Raw genomic sequence first — 25,657 nt, 5'->3', positions numbered from 1 at the left:
TATTGGTAACAGTGAGAGATAGCACATCACAAATTAAATCCGGAAAATCACATTGTGGAAAGTATATGAATTTATTTGCATTCTGCAGAGGGAAATAAGTATTTAATCCCTCTGGCAAACAAGACCTAATACTTGGTGGCAAAACCCTTGTTGGCAAGCACAGCGGTCAGACGTCTTCTGTAGTTGATGATGAGGTTTGCACACATGTCAGGAGGAATTTTGGTCCACTCCTCTTTGCAGATCATCTCTAAATCATTAAGAGTTCTGGGCTGTCGCTTGGCAACTCGCAGCTTCAGCTCCCTCCATAAGTTTTCAATGGGATTAAGGTCTGGTGACTGGCTAGGCCACTCCATGACCCTAATGTGCTTCTTCCTGAGCCACTCCTTTGTTGCCTTGGCTGTATGTTTTGGGTCATTGTCGTGCTGGAAGACCCAGCCACGACCCATTTTTAAGGCCCTGGCGGAGGGAAGGAGGTTGTCACTCAGAATTGTATGGTACATGGCCCCATCCATTCTCCCATTGATGCGGTGAAGTAGTCCTGTGCCCTTAGCAGAGAAACACCCCCAAAACATAACATTTCCACCTCCATGCTTGACAGTGGGGACGGTGTTCTTTGGGTCATAGGCAGCATTTCTCTTCCTCCAAACACGGCGAGTTGAGTTCATGCCAAAGAGCTCAATTTTTGTCTCATCTGACCACAGCACCTTCTCCCAATCACTCTCGGCATCATCCAGGTGTTCACTGGCAAACTTCAGACGGGCCGTCACATGTGCCTTCCGGAGCAGGGGGACCTTGCGGGCACTGCAGGATTGCAATCCGTTATGTCGTAATGTGTTACCAATGGTTTTCGTGGTGACAGTGGTCCCAGCTGCCTTGAGATCATTGACAAGTTCCCCCCTTGTAGTTGTAGGCTGATTTCTAACCTTCCTCATGATCAAGGATACCCCACGAGGTGAGATTTTGCGTGGAGCCCCAGATCTTTGTCGATTGACAGTCATTTTGTACTTCTTCCATTTTCTTACTATGGCACCAACAGTTGTCTCCTTCTCGCCCAGCGTCTTACTGATGGTTTTGTAGCCCATTCCAGCCTTGTGCAGGTGTATGATCTTGTCCCTGACATCCTTAGACAGCTCCTTGCTCTTGGCCATTTTGTAGAGGTTAGAGTCTGACTGATTCACTGAGTCTGTGGACAGGTGTCTTTCATACAGGTGACCATTGCCGACAGCTGTCTGTCATGCAGGTAACGAGTTGATTTGGAGCATCTACCTGGTCTGTAGGGGCAAGATCTCTTACTGGTTGGTGGGGGATCAAATACTTATTTCCCTCTGCAGAATGCAAATAAATTCATATACTTTCCACAATGTGATTTTCCGGATTTAATTTGTGATGTGCTATCTCTCACTGTTACCAATAACCTACCCTTCAATTATGGGCTGCTCATGTCTTTGTCAGTGGGCAAACTTACAAAATCAGCAAGGGATCAAATACTTATTTCCACCACTGTATGTTCCGTATATGGCCCAAATGATCCATCCCCACACATACACACACTCTCTCTCTCACACACACACACACACACACATTGTTACAGTGTTTAACACACACACACTCCATCTCTCACAATCCCCCCCCCCTCCGAGTCTGGCCCCGCCGATCCCCCTACGTGCATGTCGACCCACCCCCCTCCAAAATCGTCACGCCTGCCCCTACCCCTCTGTCGCACACACACACAATGTCTGTCACAGACGCATACAAACTTCCTTGAGATGCCTACACCATGCTGCTGCCCTCCCCACCCCTGACTGGCCCCGCCCCCCTCCTCAAAAATCACCTACCCCTCACCCCACCCTCTCTCTGTCTCACAGACACATTCTCTGACACACAAACACACACGCTCTGTCGGTATCTCACACACACAGTGAATCACTCTCTCTCTGTCTCACACACACACTCACACATTCACTCTCTCTCTCTCACACACACAGTCACTGTCAAACACACTCTGTCAAACATACACACTCAAAGGAAAACCTTGCTAGCACCCGTTTCATTTCTTACAGAAACGGGCCTTTTTTACTAGTAATAATAATAATGATAATACTTATAACACCTCTGGATTATGCAGCATTGTACAGTGGTGATAAATATTCAAGTGAAATATGTCCCTTCACAAGAGCTTGAAATTGACTTCCTCATGGTTACAAACAGTGGCCCCCTTTACTAAGGTGCGCTCATGTTTTTAGTGCACTCTAAAATTGTGGGCGCGCTAAACGTTAGAGACGCCCATAGGAATGCACTGGCGTCTCTAACGTTTAGCATGCCCACAATTTTAGCTCACGCTAAAAACTTAAGCGCACCTTAGTAAAAGGGGGCCAGTGTCAAGTAATTTGTAGCAGTACATTACAGGACCCTGGTAGGTGTTAATCTGCCAAATAAGGAACATGCTTCCTTATTGGTAGACATACAACTGGTGGTGTATCCTGCCACACCGCTAAGGGTCAGGCCCTGCCATTTTGGAAAATGGAGGCAGGGGGTAGAGGGCAGTATTAGGGGCTGTGTGGGGTCTCATTGTGCTGGGTTCCTGGGCCAGGGCTGTATTCAGCCAGATAGCCTGAAGTCTTGACTCATGGCTTAAGATCAGTACTTCCATTTTCCAAAATGTTGGTGCCTGAAGTCAGGAACAAGTGGCCATTGCTCCTACTTCCCAACCCCAAAGGTGGCAGGAGAGAGTCATGAAGGGTCTCTAGGAGTCTGGGACCTACTGTACCACAAGGGAAGAGTTGTTGGATGGAGGGGTCGGAGTCCATTAGGCCACCAGGAATATTTTTTCATGGGCTAATTTTTTTTTTAATTTCCAGTCAGCATGAATCAATCCCTGCTCATGCACTTACAGGAACTGAATCACTTTACACCTGATGGCCTAAACAATAGCATACGACGAAAAGGAGTAGGATGGTGTGGCCTTCACAAAAACCAAGGGAGATGTATAGACAATTCAGTCTTTATTAGGAAAATATCACAAGACTCGACACAGCAGCTGTGTTTCGGCGCCTGTGTTCCTGCATCAGGAGTCTTAAAATGTCCCAAGGTTGTAAAAATGGGCATAAAATTTTCCTATATGATCAGGCTATTAAATTTCAAATCCAAATAATGCCAGTCTAATGACTTTGCGTTCTTCACCAGCAGTGTTAGCGGGAAGTGCCCATTTTTACAACCTTGGGACATTTTAAGACTCCTGATGCAGGCGCACAGGTGCCGAAACACAGCTGCTGTGTTGAGTCTTGTGATATTTTCCTAATAAAGATTGAATTGTCTATACGTCTCCCTTGGTTTTTGTGAAGGCCAGACCATCCTACTCCTTTTCGTTGTATTTGACGTAGGAATTGTGGATCCCTCCACCTTCTGTGGCCGTTCCTTGCTAAACAATAGCATGTAATCAAGATGGTGTGTGTTTATATTTTCTTGCTATCGACACCCATTTTTTAAATCCTGCAGTAATTTGCATGGCATTAATTTACTACATTTTCAGTATTTTGTTTTCAGCAGGTGCGTTTCAATACAGTATTCATCCTGAAACCGATACCTGTTTGCCAGTTATTAATGCTGCCCAGGTGTGAGGTCACACAACCCTCCCCTCTGCTAATCTGATTGCAGTTATGAGTAAACAGTGCCAAAAAGCAAATGATCATTGTAAGAGAAATTTTCCAAGCCATTTGTTTACATAAATCGGTCATATGAAAAATACTGCAAACAACATATATTTACCACATTTAGAAGGGGTAAATATCTTTAGTTACAAAGTTTCAAAGCACAAGTATGGATACCCTCACTTTCAAAATTGGTGCAAAAGCCACATAACAAAAAATACCTACAATTTGAAAACTGGTGGACAACAACTTTGCCACTCTATTGATGTTTTAATTCTGCCATTGGTTCCATCAAATTAAACAATGACAGCAGTAGCAGCAGCAAACTCTGAAGACTTCTGGAGTGCAGTGGTACAGGATTTTCAAACTTCTAGGAGGGTTTTCAGAAATGCATTTAAAGGAGGGAGTTTAAGACTGGATTTCTCCTTTGAGAAGCCTACATGGAAATTATCTTAAATTGTTGCTGGACAGATTCTGCTTTCTAAGTTAACCCCCTCTTCAAGCAGTAGGAAGCAAAGGATTTACACAGTTTCTCTCTATATATTATTAAAAAAAATGTTTTTAATGCATTTAGACACAATTCAAGTAAATGCAGCCAAACTTGGCAGGGAATACCTTTTCATCCAGAAGGTAAGGTAGGACTACTTTTCAGCAAGAAGGGAGTAATTTTATAAACCATTTCTCACATGTAAACAGTGTTGTGCTTGTTACTTCTTGGTTTAAAGTAATTAGTTACAGTAATGAAATGACTAATTTAGGAAAGTAATAGAGTACTGATTACAGTTACCTGCTTAAAGTAACTAATTGCTTTTCTTTTATCGATACTACATCTAAGACTGGTACATGAAGAGGTAAAATATCCATCTTATACACCACCCCAATGTGAATATTGCATAACTTCATCCCTTGATGCTTATTTCAAGGAGGTTTTACCAACTCATGCCAATCACATCCTCTGTCATGTCATGTTGTGCTAGTTACTCTTCAAAAGTAGCTAATTAGAGTTACTGGGATAGTGAATAAGTCAGTGGTGTAGCCAGATCTGACATTTTGGGTGGGCACTATGTATGAGTAGTGTTTCTTGGGATACTACCATCTTAAGTAGAGGAGTGTGGTAGCCGTGTTAGTCCACTCTTAAGGTTATCAATAGAAATCAAACAAAATAAAACATGGAAAAGAAAATAAGATGATACCTTTTTTATTGGACATAACTTAATACATTTCTTGATTAGCTTTCGAAGGTTGCCCTTCTTCGTCAGATCGGAAATAAGCAAATGTGCTAGCTGACAGTGTATATAAGTGAAAACCCTCAAGCATTACTATGACAGTCTGACAGGGTGGGAGGATGGGGGTGGGTCGGAGGTATGCATGGGGACATCAAAGCATATCATTGATATTCTAACAGGATGGGTGTGGATAGGTGAGGGGTGGGGTGATCAACAGAGACATACAGCTTTATGGTTTATAATGGGCTAGGAACCCCAGGTCCTTGTTAAGTCCTTTCTGTTGGGTGTTAAAATATTCTTCAAATATACTTCAAAGGTCTTGCCTCCTCTCTCAAAACACCCAGGGAGAATCTGCTACAGTACAAGGAGAAAAAATCCACAGACAGAATTCCCCTTGTAGTGACATACAATCCAGAGCTGGAAAAACTGAGGAAAATCATAAGAGATCTACAACCTATACTCCAGGAGGATGAATTACTGAAAGAGATATTCCCATCCCCACCAGTACTGGCCTTCCGACAACCACCCAACTTAAAACACAAGCTAATCAGAAGTAAACTTCCATCACAGACTGAAAAGGAACAGAAGGGCACACGTCCCTGTAATGTATCCAGTTGCAAACTATGCCAAAATATTTCACAGGACCCCACAGTTACCCACAAAGGAAAGATATTCAACATAAAGGGATCTTTCACTTGCTCATCTTCCAATGTGGTATATATCATTCAGTGTAAAAAATGTAATGAAGGATGCTATATTGGAGAAACAGGCCAGATGCTTAAGACAAGATTCAATTTACTTAGACATCATATGAACAATACAGCCAGTAGGGCCCCCACCCCGGTGGGACAGCACTTCACAGAACCAGGACACTGTACCAGTGATTTCACAGTGAGAATCCTGAAAAGTAACTTTAAAACCATACAAGAACGTAAGACCTTTGAAGTCAGAATGATTGAATATTTTAACACCCAACAGAAAGGACTTAACAAGGACCTGGGGTTCCTAGCCCATTATAAACCATAAAGCTGTATGTCTCTGTTGATCACCCCACCCCTCACCTATCCACACCTATCCTGTTAGAATATCAATGATATGCTTTGATGTCCCCATGCAAACCTCCGACCCACCCCCATCCTCCCACCCTGTCAGACTGTCATAGTAATGCTTGAAGGTTTTCACTTATATACGCTGTCAGCTAGCACATTTGCTTATTTCTGATCTGACGAAGAAGGGCAACCTTCGAAAGCTAATCAAGAAATGTATTAAGTTATGTCCAATAAAAAAGGTATCATCTTATTTTCTTTTCCATGTTTTATTTTGTTTGATTTCTATTGATAACCTTGGGATACTACAAAATAATGCCTTAGAGTGCACTTAATGATGGATTTCTAAGTAGTCTGCCCAACACCTGCACTGTATCAACATAAACCATATACATACTTAATATAAAGAAAAAGCAGAGCCATCATTTTGATTACTTACAAGAGTAATCAAAATGCTGGTTGGCGGTGGGCTTCTGGGTGGGGGTGGGTTCTTCACTGCCTAGGGCATATACCTTTTTGCCCTAAGCAGTGAAGTGCTTACCCCACCCAGAAGCCCACCACCACCAGGCAGCATTTTTGAGTACAATTACACATTAAAAAAATATGTTTATTTATTACCTGGCTCCTGTAGCTGTGTTGTGGGGCTACGGGGGAGTGCTGCTGCTGCTGTGACTGTGATTAACTCGGGAACTGCCAACCACTGAAAATTATAGACCCCACCGCAGGCATAGGCAGGCACAATGTGGACTGAGGAGCTGTGCCTGTGTCACAACACATTCAGGGCAGGCCGGCAGCCTTCCCATGCAGCACTGCGTGCAGCGCCATCTTGACATGCGCATGGTGGGCTGGGCCTTGGCTGGGGGGAGGGGTTGAGTGTGCAGTAGTACATCAGCATGGTGCATGCAACTGAGATTAACAACAGAGCAGCCGTGAGACTTTAGTGCGCCGCGAGATTACAAGAGCAGCACGGCTTGGGGGATCATGACAATGCAGTGCTGGCCGTGGAGCAGAGGACCGTGACTGTCTAGATCTAGAACAAGTTAGAAGGGCTGCCGTCTGCCAGTGAGAGTGCCGACTGCCCAAAAAAAAAACAACAGGTGGGAGGTGGAGCGGGCTGCCACAGTACAAAAAACTAAGACTCTGGCAGCTGAGCTGGTGTGCACTTTTGGCGTTTAAAACTGGGTGGGCCTAAGCCGAGATTGGGTGGGCCTGGGCCCACCCAGGCCCAACTATAGCTATGCCCCTGGAATAAGTAGTTAACTACTTTATTGTTTACTGTAAGAAAGTAAATTAAGTACAGTAACTAATTACTAGTAACTCAATATCACATAACACAGCACATAAAGCATGTTTTACAGAAAGAAAAAGGTTCTAAAATTGTACAGATGCCAACAACAGCAAGCTTCATTAGTGGTGGGGATGTCTCTTGATTGGCAATGAAAAAATGTTTGCAAATACATAATCTATAAGCAAGCATACTTTTACATGACCTGTGCTTATTTTATTTATTACGATTTATTTACAGCCTTTTTGAAGGAATTCACTCAAGACTGGATACAGCAAAAACAACTCAAACATAAGCTATAGTCAATTACAGCAGTAAAAATATTCAAACAACAATACAAAGTATGCCATAGTATGCTACATTATAATGCCAATACAATACCCAATAAAACATTTTAATAGACAGCATAGGGTGTAAGCAAAGATGGAACATAAATATAGATAAGACAGAGTAACAGGAGTAAGAACATAAGGGACTAATTTAAAGAAAGTTGCAAACGAGGTCAAAAAGGTGCTCAAACATTACCTTAGCTACTGTAGGAGTGGATAAACATATTCTGTAATAATATGTGCAGCTGGTGTCGTTCCTTGTGTTTGTGTGTGACTAGCAGGTTACTTACTTCTTCCATTAAAGGCCTGGTTGAAGATCCAAGCTTTCACCTGCTTCCTGAAGTAGAGATAGTCTTATATTAAGCAAAGTCTTTCAGGGAGTGCATTGCAGAGTGTAGGGGCTACTCTGGAGAAGGTTCGCTTGTGGGTATCACATTGTGTGATGTCCTTTGAAGAGATTGTGGTTAGGTATACTCTTTGGGAGGACCTTAGTGATCTTGGAGGTGCATAGAGGGAGATCCTGTTCTTCAAGTACTCTGGGCCATTTCCATTAAGGATCTTGAAGGTTAAGCATAGAGTTTTTAATTTGGCCCTTTATTGTACTGGTAGCCAGTGAAGGTTTTGCAAAAATGGTGTGATGTGATCACATCACTTACAACCTTCTATTAATCTTGCTGCAGCATTCTGAATCAATTGGACCTGGTGCAGATCCTTTGTAGTCAGACCAGTGTAGAGTGCATTACAGTAATCTAGCCTTTATGTTATCATGGCATGCACAACTGAGACAAGGCTTTCCTCCTCAGTGTATGGAGACAGATAGAAGCTGCTTTTGAAAGTTGCTTGGATTTGGGGGTTAGTGTAAGTGTTGAATCGAGCTGTATTCCAAAGTTCCTGACTTGTGATTTGAGGGAGGAGTTTATATTTCCCAAAAGAGATTTTGATGTCTTGTGTTAGGGACCCATAGAAGCTCAGTTTTACTTAGTTCAGGCAAAGTTTGATGTTTTTAACCCATTCTTGAATTGATGTTAGGTAGTCAGTTTATTCAGGGCTGTTCATAGATGTACAATTGAGTGACCTTTGACTGAATCAGCTTGGCTAGTGGCTTGAGGTAGATATTGAACAGAATAAGTGACAGTATCGATCCTTGTGGTACCCTACACATGGTGGCGATGAAGTGCTGCTGAACACTATTTACTGTTGCTTGTCTGATAGGATCTGAACCAGGCAAGTACTGTTCCACTGATGTTGTGCTAGCATAATATTGTGGTCCACAGTGTCAAAAGCTGCGGAGAAATCTAGCAGTACTAACACCGAGGCAAATCCCCTGTCTCAGTTTCTGTGAAGATAATCTAGTAGGGATACAAGGACTGTTTCTGTTCCATAACCAAGTCTAAATTCAGAGTGACATGAATCTAGCCAGTTCTGCTCTTCTAGCCAATCACTGAGTTGATGACAGACTGTTCTATAAGTTTTCCTAAAAATGGGATGTTGGATACTGGCTGATTACTTTCAAGCTTGTTCTGGTCAAGGTTGTTCTTCTTTAGCAAAGGATGCACCACTGCCATTTTTAATGCTATTGCCCATTAGAAAGAGAGGCGTTCACAATTTTTGTGGCACCTTCTATGAGGTCCCTGCTGCACTATCTTTGATAGGCAGGGATTGTGGGAACAGGTAGTTGCTTACATGGTCCTGGGGGCAGTTTGTGCAAAGCTGTGATTTATGTATGAACTGTATAAAAATACACATAAAATATGTACACACAGACTACATGTACACACTTACAACCTGCCTTGGATCATACCTTTATTTTTCCCTTTGAAAATATGCTAAAAGATACACATTTAATCTGTCTCTTTTAAAGACAGTCTACAATTATGACAACAAATATCTGAGAGGCTTGCTGATAAATGATCATTTGGTCCAGAATAAGCCTGGATTTTACTGAAGACTGTTAAAGGATTTTATGCACCTTTTTTTTTTTTTTAAAGCAATGATAGAGATTTGGTAATGGTTGAGGTTTGTTATATTTTGGAGGCACTATAGAATATTAAATCCTGGATGGAAAGAAAAAGAGGGAATAAGGTAGCCTTAATAATACAAGATTTATGGCAAGGATAGCAAATTCTTGTTAGTACAATTTAATTTTCATTTTAGATTAGAGGTATTATGGATATATCAACCCCAAGGCCATTTGGTGTGGGAATTAAATTGTATGTATGATTTTTATTACCAATATAGCTTTAAGGTTTTAATTGTTTATTATTATTACTTTGGATTGACATATTTATATAGATGTGCTCTGTACTGGTGTAGCCCAGAATTTTCAAAATGCAATGCTGGAAATTGATCTGATGAAGATTATAGTTGGTCTAACCCATTACAGGGTTCATACCACTGATTTGATTTTTGAATCACAATTAGGGTCAGGAAATGGAATTTTGAATTGTTATTTCTAATCAGTGGCGTAGCCAGACAGCTAATTTTGGATGGGCCTGAGCCCAAAGTGGGTGGGGCACAATATTTTCTCTGCCCTGCCCTACCGCAAAATATAAATACATTAGCTAATAAGGATCCTCAAGCTCTGTCAGCTGAAGACTTTCTTTGAAGGTGGCCAGAACTCCCTTTTACCAAACTTGTCAGGCAGCAGCAACATCCGTAAGCCACTGATGCCAGCACCCTATGCGTGCTTAGCTGTCGGTGACTCAAGCATGCTGTCACCGACTGCAGAGCTTGGTAGAAGGACGTTCTGGCCGTCTTCTGAGGAGGTCCTCCGCTGGGGAGGCTTGGGATCCCTATACAGCAAGGGTCAGAACTGGTGTTAGACATGCTAGGGCCCCCTCCCTGGTCCCCTCCGATTTCCCCACCTGCCATTACTGTCACACCAACAGACCCTCACCAAATACAGAACAAGGGATCATGTATCAGAAATAAAAATAGACAAAAATTGAACTCGGAACCCCAAAAAGTTAAACTTAGCATGTACTTCAACACTGGAGAAACAAAAACAGAAATGCATTTCCTTTCTCTTGAACATGATACAAACACATTTGCTATGTAGATTTCCCAAAGCCAACACATTCCATTTAAAACATTCAAAATACATTGCTTTTTTCTACCTTTGTGGTCTGGACATTGTATTTTTCCATCATGTTGATTGCAGTTTCTTTTCTGCTTTCCTGTCTGTCGTCTTCTAATTCTCTTTCAAGCGGCTGCTGTCCATTTGTCTTCTTTTACCTTCACTACACCTGCTTCTGACATATTGACTGTTTTTATTTTTAGCTCTTTCCTCTCTTTTTTCTTCTTTCTGCCTTGCTGTCAACTCAAATTTCACCCTCTCACTGTTCTCCTCCTTTTTAGTTTACAGCTACCTATCAGATTTTCATCTTTTTCTCTCATCCACTAGCTTTTCCATTTCCCCATCTCACTCCTTCCTCAGCCCTCCATTCCCTTTCATTACCATATTTCTATCCTCTGTAATCATTATCTTTTTATTTATTCATTTCCTTGCCACCCTCTTCCTCTCCCTCCTGGCCTCTCTCACATGGTTCCACCATCTTCCTTCCCTCCTAGCCCAGCATCTGCTCCCTCTTTCTCCCCACCCCATTCTTGTAGCAGTGGCGTAGCTATGTGGGGCCTGAGGGGACCTGGGCCCTTGTAGATTCCAGCCTGGACCCCCCCTCCTGGCGAACCTGCCCCCGCTGCCACCTACCTTCGCTTTTGCTGGCGGGGGACCCCAATCCCCGCCAGCCGATGTCCTCTCCGTCCTGCTGCAGTGAAAAAAGTCTTCTTCTTCCTGCTGTTGCATGCTGACGTCCTGTACATTGTACGTGCAGGACGTCAGACTCAGAGAACAACTCTGTTCTCTGAGTCTACAGTATCTCTTCCTGCCCTCCACCATCATGTCCAATTTTTCACCATCTATCTTCCCCTCCTCACCACCCCCTGTCCAACATTTACCATCTCTCCCTCCCCACTACCCATGTCCAACATTTCTCCCTCTCTTGTCCCTCTCCCCTCTCTATGCAACACGTCCCTCTCCCCTCCCCATGCAAGATTTTTTCCTTTCTTACCCCTCTCTACCGTATGTCCCACAATTCTCTCTTTTGCCCCTCTCCACCTCATGCCCCCCATGCAGCATCTGTCTTTTGAAAGGAGACCTCCCCCCAACTCTTCCTCTCTTCAATGGGGCACCACCCTTAACAGCCCCAGTATTGGAGGAAGCAGGCTGAGCTCCGATCCTGCATCTGCCTCCCTCTTTCTCACAGCAGCGCTTCCCAGACGCAGCCTACTGCCGCCGCAATCCTGCATCTACCTCCCTCTGTCTCAGCAGCAGTGATAACGATTCATACATGCTGCCTCCGGCTTCGTTCTAACCCGGAAGCGTCTCCTCTGCCGCGCGCCCTGCCCCAGCAGAAACAGGAAGTTGTAATAATGGGGGCGGGACGCGGCAGAGAAGATGCTTCCGGGTTAGAAGCAGGAGCCAGCATGAATCGCTACCGCTGCTACTGTGACGGAGGTAGATGCAGGACCGTGGCGGCGGTAGGCAGCATCTGGGAAGCACTGCCGTGAGAGAGAGGGAGGCACATGCAGGATCGGAGGTCAGCCTGCTCCCTCCGCTACCGTTCTGATGAAGGTGCTCCACTGCTGGGTGGGCCTGAACCCAAACTGGGTGGGCCAGGCCCACCCGTAGCTACGCTCTCCCTGTTCTTACCAACGGGCCTGGCAAATGTAGCTGGGGATAATCTGATGGACGGACAGTGAGGGGGGGGGGGATAGAGGAGGGAAGGGGACAGGGGCTGTTTTTGTCAAAGGGAGGGGGGGTGTTTGTTTTACTTTGGGAGGGGGGAAGAAATTTAAAAAGTTATGGAGACAATGGGCAAACTTAGTTTGCATTTGTACAGTGCTTTGTTGTTTGACAGGCCTTGCAATGTAGCAGAAGTGTTTTATTGCGTTTGTTTCCATACACTAATAAAGATATTTAAAAAAACAAAGAAGTGGTGCAAAAAAAAAGCTACAAAAAAGGTATGGGATCTGCGTTACAGGACGTATGAGGATAGACTTGTGGACCTGAACATGTATACCCTGGAGGAAAGGAGAATCAGGGGTGATATGATACAGATATTCAAATATTTGAAAGGTATTAATCCGCAAACCTGTTCCGGAGATGGAAAGGCGGTAGAAGTAGAGGACATGAAATGAGATTGAAGGGGGGCAGACTCAAGAAAAATGTCAGGGAGTATTTTTTTCACAGAGAGACTGGTGGATGCTTGGAATGCCCTCCCGCAGGAGGTGGTGGAGATGAAAATGGTAACGGAATTCAAAAATGAGTGGGATAAACAAAGGAATCCTGCTCAGAAGGAATGAATCCTCAGAAGCTTAGAGGAGATTGGGTGGCAGAGCCGGTGGGGGGAGGCGGGGCTAGTGCTGGGCAGACTTCTATGGTCTGTGCCCTGAAAATGGCAGATACAAATCAAAGGTATACACATAAAGTAGCGCATATGAGTTTATCTTGTTGGGCAGACTGGATGGACCGTACAGGTCTTTCTCTGCCGTCATCTACTATGTTACTAGAACCCCTTCCAGATATGGTTACTGATATAGGACACAGACATGCTTTTCAGGAAGTACAGTGCTCTAACCTGGACCTGGAAGCCCTGAGGCAGAGGGCTGATCAACCAGTGAGACTTGTAAAGATCGTAGCCTGCCTATGGAAAGGGGGCTTGTTGTACAGAGAGACTGATACTGCTGATCCTAATAGGCCCTGGACAGCAGAGGAGCAGCTTATAGTGCCCAGGGAATACAGAGAATAATTCTTATAGATTGCACATGATAATCCACTAGCAGAACATCAGGGGGTGACACGTACGCACACTAGATTGCACAGAACTTCTATTGGCCGGGGGTATCTCGAGCCATAGCTGTTGTCGAACCTGTGATGCGTGCCAAAGAATGAGTAAGACCTAAGATCACCCCCGAGCTCCCCTGAAACCTTTACCCATTATCAGTGAGCCTTTTGAGAGAATAGCTGTGGATGTAGTGGCGTCCCTAGCCAGACTGGGAAAAGATATATGTATATATATATATTGAGAGTGGTGGACTTTGCTACTAGATATCCTGAAGCGGTAGACTTATCCTCCATAGAATCAGAGAAAATTGCCACTACCCTGCTGGAAATGTTTTACCGGGTAAGATATCCACAAGAAATACTGTCAGACCAAGGGGCACAATTCATGTCTGAGTTGATCCAGAATCTGTGAGCACACTGTGGCATGAAATCTGTACATACCACCTCATATCAGCCTGAAACTAATGGGTTGGGGGAGAGATTTAATGGTACATTAAAGCAAATGTAAAAAACTTTTGTAGAAACAGGGGACCCATGACTGGGAAAAATGCTTACCCTACCTACTGTTTACATACAGAGAAGTACCTCAGGAGCCTACAGGGTTCTCACAATTTGAGCTGCTTTATGGCTGGAGGGTGAGAGGGCCCCTCGACCTAATAAGTGAATATTGGGAGGGGAATGTTGATACCTCCGACACCCCTGTAATTGAATATGTAGTTAATATGCAACAGAGATTAGAACTTGTGGGCTGTCAGATATAACTTACAGGCAAGCCCAAACTAAGCAAAAGACCTGGTATGATTGTAAGGCCTGAAATAGTTTTATGAGGGCCAGCAGGTGGCCCTCATAAAACTATTTATAGGTGGGTACCTATAAATGTATTCACTCTGCTGCTCCCCAGTATCTCTCCACACTCGTCCTTCCCTACACCCCTTCCCGTGCACTCCGCACCATGGATAAATCCTTCTTATCTGTTCCCTTCTCCACTACTGCCAACTCCAGACTTTGCGCCTTCTGTCTCGCTGCACCCTACGCCTGGAATAAACTTCCTGAGCCCCTACGTCTTGCCCCATCCTTGGCCACCTTTAAATCTAGACTGAAAGCCCACCTCTTTAACATTGCTTTTGACTCGTAACCACTTGTAACCACTCGCCTCCACCTACCCTCCTCTCTTCCTTCCCGTTCACATTAATTGATTTGATTTGCTTACTTTATTTATTTTTTGTCTATTAGATTGTAAGCTCTTTGAGCAGGGACTGTCTTTCTTCTATGTTTGTGCAGCGCTGCTTATGCCTTGTAGCGCTATAGAAATGCTAAATAGTAGTAGTAGTAGTAGTAGCAGGTGCTTGTTTTAGTCCCAGTATGTCAGAATAAACTTCAAGCTAATTGGGCAGGACCTTACAACGTCATAAGACACCTGAATGATACAAACTATGTTATATCTATGGACTCTCAAGACAGAAAACAGCATACCTTTCATGTAAATATGTTAAAGACCTATGCAAATCGCACAGCTATGGTTTTAGCTCTATGCAGCCTACCAGAAGGGTGTAAGGATAGTGAGTCCATACCTGATCTCTTAGTAGAGACATTACCAGACTGATCTGACACTGAAGAGAGACCATCTAAATGTACAGACTGTGAAAAACCTTTCAGTCAAAAGGGAGAACTAGAAGAACAGGAATCATGTATAAAAGAGACACATTTTAAATGCTCTGAGAAAGATTTCAGTATGAAGAAAGAGCTAATGCAGCACCTGAAAAATAATAAAGAATCTGGAATATATGCAAGTATAGAATATGGGAAAAGCTGTATCAATAAAGTAGACATTACAGAATATCAGAAAAACACTGAACTTCATGACCTGGTTATGACAGTAGCTTTGACTATGAAGAAAGCTCTACAAGAAATGCAAAATTTCACCCAGGAGACAGACCAGTTTCAAGTACGGAGTGTAAGAAAAATTTCAGTCACTGGAAATTATTGTCAAAGCAGCATAGAATCCATTCAGGGAAGAAACTGTTTATATGCACTTAATGAAGAAAAAGCTTTACTCATAAATCACAGCTAACAAAACACCAGAGAATAGACTCAGGAGTAAAATCATTCACATGTGCTGAGTGTGGTAAAAGCTTCTGTCAGAAGATACGCCTCACTATTCACAAAATGAAGCATACAGGATTAAAACTGTTAGTATGTACTGAGTGTATTGAAAACTTCTGTTGTAAACACTGGAAGGACAATGAATGTGGTAAAGCTGATGGCCTCTCCAGGAAGCCAGAACCACCCTGACACTGGATTATCGAGACCCGATCAGCAGTCTGTAGAGGCTGCAGTCCGAGGTCTCTCTCTTGAGGAGGGAGGGGTGACAGTACAGTGTGTTTTAAGCCTGTAAAATTGCCTTTATTAAATCTTGAAGTGTATTTCTCTAGTTTGGCCAGCAGGTGGTGCATGTTATATTTTAAGCTGTTATAAAGAACTGACCTTTCCCTTCTTTAGTTAACACAGATAAATGAAATGCCTCTAGTGATGTAACCAGCGTTTTAAAAATGTTGTTCACTGGGCTCTGATTGGCCCAGAAGCTTTTTTCATTTGAATTAGTGGCTTTTGCCCCAGTTTCAGCCCGGGAGAAGAGAGAGAGAGAAAGCTATTTGATGAAGCCCTGTAATTGGTGAGTAGCTATATGTCCTGATCTCCCCAGGAACTTTCTAGGAAGTAAACAAATGTCTAGTTAGTGTTACAATTGATCCGTATTTCAGTTACCTGTTATTGTTTGCTCACTGCACATTTTCTGTCCACTGTTCAAGTTCTGAGAATAAACACATTTGTTTGCCCTGCCTGTCTGGACTGAGAAAGAATCCTGGTGGTTTGTGTGTTGGGTCTGTGAGTGCTTTCTAGGTACTGTGGGACCACTGGGAGTGTTGCTCCAGTAATTTAGAAATTACTGGGGATAATTTGAGAGTGGGAGACTTGCCCAGAGGTGGTCGTTATCCAGTTGGTGGGAGGAAGGTGCTAATGTAGAGCACAAGTAGCAGGCGGACCTGAGCTGTGCTGGGGATAGACCCTGTAAGTGGCCACAGGGTAACCCCAGGTGGGTGGGTAGGCATTTTGTGACATCCCCCATCTTGGCAAAGTTATCTCTTTTGAAGTCTAGAACCTTCAATCTTGAATAAGCCCTCTCCTCATGTTGTTTTAATACTGAACCATCTGGTGATCGCTATATGCCAAATCATCATCCAACGTAACATCAGAAACACTCTCCCTGTTTGTAAGCACCAGGTTCAGAATAGCTTTGTTCTGCAAAGGTTCCGTTATCAACAACTGGGACAGTTCTTCCTGTAGAGAATCCAAGATACGCTTGCATCTAGCCGACCCTGCAGCAGGGGCACCCCAACCAATGTCTGGCTTAAAATCACCTATCAGTAGTACTTCACCTTTCATAGCTAGCCTGTGAATTAAACCTCTGTCCATTTCTTCTGTTTATGAGGGAGGCCTGTATATCACACCAATGTAAATACTTTTTCCATTCTCTCTTCTTTACCCCACATGTCCTGCAATTCTGTCACTTTGATATTATTCCCAACATATAATGCCACTCCTCCACCCTTTTTTCCTACCCTTTCCTGAATAGATTATAGCCCTCCAAAACCCACCAAAAACCTACTGTGCCCAAGTGTACACCACTAAATTAGCCCTTATGCCTGTCACCTATACGTGGGTACAGTAGATTTTTGGTGGGTTTTGGAGGTCTCACACTTTCCACCACAAGTGTAACAGTACAGTGGGATATTGGCATGGGTACCCTTCTCTACAGTGCACTGCACCGACTACTAGGCTACTCCAGGGACTGCTTGCTGCACTAATAGGACTTGCCATAACATCTGAAGCTGTCATAGAGCATGGTATGTACTACTTCTTTTACATCTCTGGGGGGGGGGGGGGGGACCACTGGGGGAGTAAGAGGGGGTCATGCCCTAATTCCTCCAATGGTCATTTGGGGCAACTTTTTGTGACAGTCTAGCCCAAAATGTCTAGGTTTTAGCCTTGCAGTAACAAAAGAGAGGGTAATACAGAGTACAAATATACAGCACAGACAAAAAAGCACCACTGGGCCTTCAAGAAAGGGATAATAGCCGTCCTTTTATTGTGAAAAAGACCCGACACGGGCCGTGTTTCGGCGCACAAGCGCCTGCCTCAGGGATCAAGGTGTATCTTCACAATGTATAAGCAGAAATCCTAAGTGAATTGCCAGCTACCGCTGGACGTACTTTCAATCACGCTGAGAGCTGGCTAGTATCCATCCAAAACAGCTCAGGATGTATGTGCCAATTATGATGAAATTGCAGGTGGCTCATAGGGATCTATGGGACCAAAAAAGTATAAAAGGTCTGCTACCTAAGCAGTGCCTTGGAGAAGCCAGTAGCCTGTGAAGGCATATGCCATGTGTCACGATGTGCTGCTCTCCAAACAGCTGAATGCCTGTACTGCAATGTCTTTCTGTGTAAAGCTTGCCTTTCTAAACTTATAAATCTATCCCAGTGTGTCCTTCTGATTATGGAGCTCGAGGTCAGAGTAATTAATGGGAACACGCTAATTATTTACAGGACGCACTTCAGACGAACTTCTCTAATGTGTTTCGAAAATAGTGATTTGAACATTTTTGCAAGAAAAAGGTCCATCTGCCACTTTGTGCTGTTTTTTGTACTTTGTTTCAAAAAATGAGCCCCATAATGGTTCAGTGTTACCTGTATTTTTGTTTTATAAAAATAATTAAAAAATTGAACAAAAAAAGAAAAAGAGCCCTCACAGTCTAAGGATAGCAAAACTATACATTCACCAGCCACTGGTGAACAAACAATTCTGTTTGAAAATTGGCCTTTTTATTTCCTCTTTTGTAGGATGGAGATTTTGTAGACCCGAGAATGCTTCTAGAATCCTCAAGCAATGAATAATCTTTGCTCATTAATCATCACAGACAAGGAATCAGTACATGAAGAAAAACAAGTATTTTAAATCTATATTTTATTCTTTCATGAGCTTAGGACGTTTACACTATTTTCAGGTCATGAAATTAAACCAGGAAATGCCTTTTTGTTCCTTGTTTTAACCTCTTCCACATGCAGGGATGAGGAGAGGAAGGGCACAGTGAAAATCAGAACTTCAACAATGAAAACAAAAACAGAAAATTCAAAACAGAGTATTTCCAAAGACGTGGAGACTGGCTGAATTACACCAGGCTAATCCATGACAAAATAAATAGAAAACCCATCCTCAAAACATGACTTGTAAAGTTTAATACACCATCTCTAAAGAAGTAAAACCAGTGATATTCTAAATCTTAAACTCTGCATCACAAGGTACCATGGTACAAGGTAATGTCCAGGAGTGCAACTAAAAGGGAAAGAGTTCACGAGGTCTCTCCCGTTCATGAACTAGTTTTCTTCAAATGAGAAGCATATGCAGATTACACCAATGAGCTAGGTATTAAAAGTCCACAGCCACTTTCTGTCCATTGGAAAGATAAGTGGAGGCCAATATTCAAAGAAGAGTGCTTGATCTAAACACTTCAATTTAGGTGGCAGTTTTAGTTAAACTTAGAGGCTTACTTTTAGACCTTCTGTTGATTTCTAACTTTAGACACCTGTGCTAGGCATCTAGTACTGGACATCAATGCTAAGCACCTTACTTCCCCTGGACCTACCTACTATTTGGCACCTGGTAAAAATAGGTGCCTAAATTTAGGTACTCAGAAGAGGTAGATTTTCATTTATGCAGATCTAGGCATTCTCAGGTGCCTAGATCTTTTGAGAATCTGCCTCTATGAGCCTTAAGTGACCTGAAAATTCCTGGAAACCATTTTTAAAGGTTATTTAAAAAAATGGTATTGCTTGTGTGCAATCCAGAAATGTCCTCAGACTACATCCCAAGTAACTTATTCTTGTTCTAGATGCAAAGGGAGCTCAGCATAAACCTTTTAAATATTTGTCAAGTTATCTTAAGTAAAGTTTTAAAATAATATTTCTAGAATTTATCTCACCTATGATTGCCATATGTCACAGACTGCAAATCTAAAACTCTTGGTTTCCAATGTGAATTGTTTGGTTGGATAAACTCAGGAGTGGCATCACTGTTTAAATCCTAGTGGAAGATTCTGTTCCCAGGACTTTATAATTAGCAGGTGTTATATTGCCAGCATGGGCTTCTCATTATTCTATCAAACACACACATACACATTAATTACACACTCACCACTTCTTGACAGACAGATACAGTGATACTCTCAAAATACTGGAATGCACAGGAACAGTTGGTTCCTTTTGATTTGAGGACCTACTGAGTGGGAAAGGGCACACGACTGAGTTACTGTATTATAAATATGTGAGTACACCTGTATGGATGTAGAACAGTGAGAACACAGGTAGTTTGAGATGATCCACTGAAAAATGGGAAGGAGATGATCTAATCCTCAAGACTACGGAAGGCATTCTGCATGTCCTCAAAGAGCTGGCTGTAGTCTGCCTTGATCTTAGCTTCTCCTTCTTTTGCTGGGTCCTGAAATTTAAAAAAAGGAAAGAAAATCTCTGGTCTTGAATGTAGAAAAAAAAGTTATTTTCACGATAAAGAAACCAATAACGAGTAAACACGTTAATATCACATCTAGTTTAACTGTGGATACATGTATTTTTTTGTTTGTCAAGTTTGTATTATTATCTACTTAAGTATGCTGAACGAGTAAGGTCATTTTAGAAGTTTGTATGGCAATTACACATGAAAACAGTGGCATTTACAAGAGTAGAAGGCACACAAAACGAGAACCACCAAAAAAAGTCCCACAAGTCACAAAAGCAAAAAACAAAACCAAATGAACAAAGGTAGGTAATCCAGCACAAAAATGTTCTTTATTGTGTTAAATCACATAAATCTCTGATGGTTAGGTATATGCGTACTCGACACGGGCTGTGTTTTGGCAATATCACCTGCATCAGGAGTCCATGAGTGCTGAAAAAGTATAAATAGAATAAAACATATGCAATCTTCCTATACAGTAATGTGGTGTGTCTTTGTAGTATAAAGGAAAAGTAAATCTCAACAAATGATTCTAAAAGCTTGATAGACACTCCTCTCAGGAGCCATCTGCATTTTTTTTTTTTGCAAAAGCAGAAGACATTCATATATGTAAATGCCAATTTCCAATACTGTTTATTAATCAACTAATTGAATAATACCTTTTGCAAATTGGATGTTTGTTCTGTCACCATTTTTAAGGCTATGAGAGATTCCATTGCGGGAATAATTAGTGAGTTATTAAATAGGTTGCTGGCTGAGGGAGTTGTGCCTTTGGCCTTGAAAAGGGCGTCAGTTACTAAGTAATAAGTTGGATGTGCAGATACTAATTAATTACCGTCCATTGTCTTCGATTCCATTTTTGGCAAAGGTGTTATAAAAGGTGCTGTTTCACCAGTTGCAGATTTATATTGAGTCTCATAATCTTTTGGATGTTTATCAATTTGGATCCAGGCCAAAGTGTAGTAGTACAGAAACTTTGCTAGTATCAACTCTTGATGTGATTAAAATGGATTTTGATGAGGAAGAGGTGACGTCACGGGACTGAATGGCCGCCTAAACCCGGAGCTCCGTTCTTCCCTCCTGCTTTAAAGTACCACTCACCACAAATAATCCTCTCGCAGCTCCTGCAAGAATTGCGAAGTGTTGCTGACTCTCCCAGGCTAAAGAGGATGAGTAAAAAAAGCGGCGCGCTGCATCGGGAGAGCGAGCGCTTGTCTGCGAAGCAGACGGATCGTGGCCTAGCTTGTCCCGCCTCCCCTAAGGTATGCAGAATCTCGGAGTCGAGCCAAAATCCATCCCGTGAGGAGCGCCACGAACCCGCCTCCAATCAGGCTCTTGCACAGAATTTGACCAAAAGCTTAGAGGCGCTTAGAGCCGAAATTGTGGCGTCCAAGGAAGAAATTCTTGAGCACGTGGACGCCCTGAGCGTTGATCTGAGAGAGCTTGGGGGAAGGGTAGAAGCTCTGGAGGAGCGCGCGGACGAGCTGGGAGAGAGACACGAAGAGACGGACAGGCGCCTGCAAAAACTGACGGAACAGACAGAAGACCTGCAGTTCAAATTGGACGATCTTGAAAACCGGGGACGACGACAAAATCTCCGGTTTCGAGGTGTCCAGGAGAATGGCAATAAAGAGGATGTCCCGACGGTTGTGCGTGCTATATGTGCACAGCTGATGGGCCCAGAGTTTGATGTTAGCGAGATCACTATGGACAGAGCACATAGAGCGTTGGGGCCCGCAAGGGACAACAGGCCGAGAGATATCGTGGTGCGATTCTCCACCTATGCCTGCAAAGATCAAATATGGCAAAAGGCTCGCCAGTCCTCTAACCTTGAATTTAATGGAGCCCGCGTGGCGATTTATCAAGACCTATCCTTGTTTACGCTGAGCTTAAGGAGGTCCATGAAGCCGGTCATAGAGATTTTAACCAAGGAGAAGATCTTCTATAGATGGGCATTCCCATTTGCTATTTGCTTTGACCTCAAGGGAGAGAAGCTCCGCTGCCAGTCTGTGGGTGCGGCGTGGAAGAGCTTACATGAAGCGGGCTTAGCTCCCACGGAAAGCCTGCCGATGGGGATGGCCCCTTCAACAAAAGCGCGTCTGCAGAGATGGAAGAGAGTCGAGAAAGGGGCAAAGAGCTCAAGACATCCGACCTGAGATGCAGAAGCTGGACTGTCTGGGGAGAACTCAGTTCCAAAGTTCTAAACCCCAAAGGGGGTAGGGTCGAGAAAATGTTCTAGCGAGAGTGATTTAAAAGATAACATGACGAATGGTAGTGGATGATAATGTGATTTTGTGGGTGAATGGAGGGGGGGGGGGGACGAATGTGGGGTGGGGGGATTGGGGGGAACTGTTTATACTTGACTAATAAGTTGGTTAATATAATCTGAGGTTTGGTCAGTGGGGTTTCTTCCTCCAAGTCCCAGGCAGTGCCGTATGGTGCTGGTTGGTGGGTTAAGGACAGGGGGAGGAAGGGAGGGAACAAGGGGAAGAGAGGGGGATAGGGTGGGCGGGCTAGGTGATCTTTGGGTTTGGGGGGATGGGGACAATTTGGGAGGGGGGAATTTAGCCTTAGGTTTAAGTCTTCCCTGGTCAACATGTTATTTTTCTTTTTCTAACGAAGCTTAAATGGTAGACTTTAGGATCTGCACATATAACATAAAGGGGCTGAATTCGCCATATAAGAGACACGCATTGGTGTGTGAGCTAAACTTGATGAAGCCGCAGGTAGTCTTTCTACAAGAAACCCATTTCTTACAAAAGCATGAGGGTCTTTTGTTATCTAAACAATACCGGCAGGTTTACTGTGCCTCAGATGTCACTGGTACAAAGAAACGGGGGGTGGCCATAATGTTCCATAAAGATACCCAGGTACAGATATTGCACTCCAGAAAGGACAGGGAGGGCAGATTCCTGTTCTTACATGTGTTATTGGAGTAGGAGGAATGTACACTGGCCAGTGTATATGCCCCAAATGAGATGCAGGATAATTTTTTCCTGCACTTGAGGAGGGAATTGCAGACCTTTGCTAAGGGTAAACTAATAGTGGCTGGTGATTTCAATGCCACTGTGCAGCCAGGATTGGACAGGTCAGCTCCTCCTGCTCTGATTGATTGCAGACTTTCTCGTGCTTTGAAATGTTTGGTTGATGAGATGGGGTTATATGATGTGTGGAGACTGGCAAACACTAGAGGGAGGGAGTATACCTTTTACTCAACAGTGCACCTCTCCTACTCCAGAATTGACTATATTTTCCTGGATAAGACGTTGTCGGTTGGGGTAGGGGGGGCCACTATAGGTCATATTACCATATCTGATCATGCCCCAGTCTGGGCCAATATCTCATCCTTGCAAGATGAAAAGCGGGATAAGAGATGGACGCTTAACAACTCTTTGCTACAAGACCCGGAGCTGGTGGCGAGATTTCTTCCAGTTTTGAAAGAGTATTTTGATGTCAATATGGACTCTTGTCCGTCACTGGGGATAGTATGGGATGCCTTTAAGGCAGTAGCGAGAGGGTATTTTATTAAGCAAGCTGGTCAGAGGTCCCGAGCCCAAAGGGAACGTTTGTCTCAGTGTATGGGCACACTGGGAGATCTGGAGATTAAATATAGGGAGTCCGGATCGGTGTCTGACTACCGAAAGCTTCAAGCAATGAGATTGGAAATAGCTACCTTGCAAAGAGGAGTATTTTCAAAGCACTTAGACTTACAAAGTTCCATAGTAACCTATGGAACTTTGTAAGTCTAAGTGCTTTGAAAATGAGCCCTGTAGTTACTTACACAGTAATAAAATATATCATAAACCTCATATCAAAAAACAAAACAAATCACAATTAACAAAAATTGTTTCCATAGCCATGTACTTGCCCCTCCACCTCATAAACCCGTGAAACCTCCCACTTCCTCAAACACTTTTGAAAATAAAAATGTTTTGGCTGCTTTCTAAAGCTAAGCAAAGTTTCAGCTTTACGCATTTCCACTGGCAAGGTATTCTACAGCTTAGGCCACGCAATTTGAAAAGTCATAGCCCGAAGACCTAATAAGCTAACAGATCGAAAACTTGGGACATAAAACAAACACTTATTCTCAGACCTTAAAGAACGAGTAGGCCTGTACCTTGTGAGATCTGATGCCAGCCAAGGGGAACCTGCATTACTTTGTGCTTTAAAAACAAAGGTAAATGCCTTAAATTCAATCCTGTACACAATTGGTAACCAGCGTAGAGATGCTAAAGTAGCTGTAATATTCTTCCTAATTGATTTACCTACAAGCACCTGCACCACCACATTTTGAGCAACCTGGAGTGCCGTCATCAAAATGTGGAAAAATCATGGCTTTCAAAACTGACTGAAAATTCCCAGATGAAAGCAAATCCCGCAGCTTACATAATAATCTCATTTTGAAAAATACCATCTTAATAATAGCCAATATGACTCTTCATGAACAGTGTAGTGTCCAAGCAAACTCCCAGATGCTTAATTTCATTCAAAATAGAAATCATACAGCCATCAACCTGAAAATTCAGAGGATAATTTGTCACCCCCCAGCCTTGACAGCAATAAAACTTTTGGTTTACTAATATTTAATTGCAATCTATTTGCTGTCATCCATTTCTGAATCAATTTAATTACATTGATAGGTGGACCAGAGCGTATACAATAGTGCTTTCAACCTGGAAGAAAAATTGCAAGTCATCTGCATAAAGTCTGTAATGCAATCCAAGACCACCTAACACTTTACAAATAGGTGTCGTATATAAATTAAACAACTCTGGAGATAAAGCTGAACCTTGGGGTACGCTTGACAAAACTGCTTTCCAAGCTGAAGTATCGAATTTTGTCTTAACCTGAAACACTCTGTTCTTCAGGAACGACTAGAACCAGCTTAACACCACTTTTCTCAACCTCTTAAGCAGCACTTGATGGTCAATAGTATCAAATGCCGCTGAATCTAACATGACCATAAAATACTGCTTTCCATCATCAAAATCAAATTTTTTTTAATTTATAGAAGTCTTTATTGAACATTGTTAATCAAACATAAACATTACACATCTCTGCATAGTACAACTGGAATATATAGTTCTGCTACCCCCTCAGATCCAATGGAGATTGTGTACCAAACTGTTCAGCCAACAATATAACAATAGCATGTCCAAAACTTAGTATACTTCAAACATTTTTAGTTTTACATATTAACATTCCCCTTCTATTAATCCTAATCCCCTCCCCTTATCGAACTCTTCACCTCCCTCCCGTCTTCCCAGTCTGCCATCCAATACATTTTTTTCTTTTTATTCTAAACACTTATTCAAAAAGGGGTCCCAAATTCTCTGCCATTTAGGCAGTGTTTTTCTCTTCAGAGCCGTCAATCTCTCCATTTCACAAATGTATCTGAGCTTCGTTATCCATCTCACCATTGGAGGAATCAACGGGGATTTCCAGCTTTGCGCTAGGTTCACTTGGGCAGCGTTCAGAGAGGCGCGCACAAGAAGCCACTGATCTGACGTAAGACTCTCTGGTCGCCCACCCAAAAGGAAGATCGAGGGATGCCACTGCACAGACCTACCAATCCATACCTGAAGACGTGCCCGAACACCCCTCCAGTAGGCTTGCGCTTTTGGACAAGTCCACCAAATGTGACCCGCTGTTCCTACTTTGCCACAATTTCGCTGACAGCTCTGGGATATTTGGGCACTCATATGGTGTAGC

General features: G+C 43.0%; 1 protein-coding gene across 2 annotated transcripts in view; it reads right to left on the bottom strand.

The window, feature by feature from the left end:
- Window positions 1–18,383: 18,383 nt before the first annotated feature.
- ATP6V1A (ATPase H+ transporting V1 subunit A) overlaps window positions 18,384–25,657 on the bottom strand; it is a 233,077-nt gene continuing 225,803 nt past the window's right edge. For both annotated transcript variants that reach the window (XM_030203914.1, XM_030203915.1), the window contains exon 16: window positions 18,384–19,930. In XM_030203914.1, the coding sequence (XP_030059774.1) occupies window positions 19,838–19,930 (93 nt within the window). In that variant the 3' untranslated portion in view covers window positions 18,384–19,837. The remainder of the gene's footprint in view (window positions 19,931–25,657) is intronic.

The sequence above is a fragment of the Microcaecilia unicolor genome, chromosome 5 (assembly GCF_901765095.1).
Source record: "Microcaecilia unicolor chromosome 5, aMicUni1.1, whole genome shotgun sequence".
NCBI classification, from domain to species: Eukaryota; Metazoa; Chordata; class Amphibia; order Gymnophiona; family Siphonopidae; genus Microcaecilia; species Microcaecilia unicolor.
This window is presented reverse-complemented; position numbering and strand designations above follow the sequence as displayed.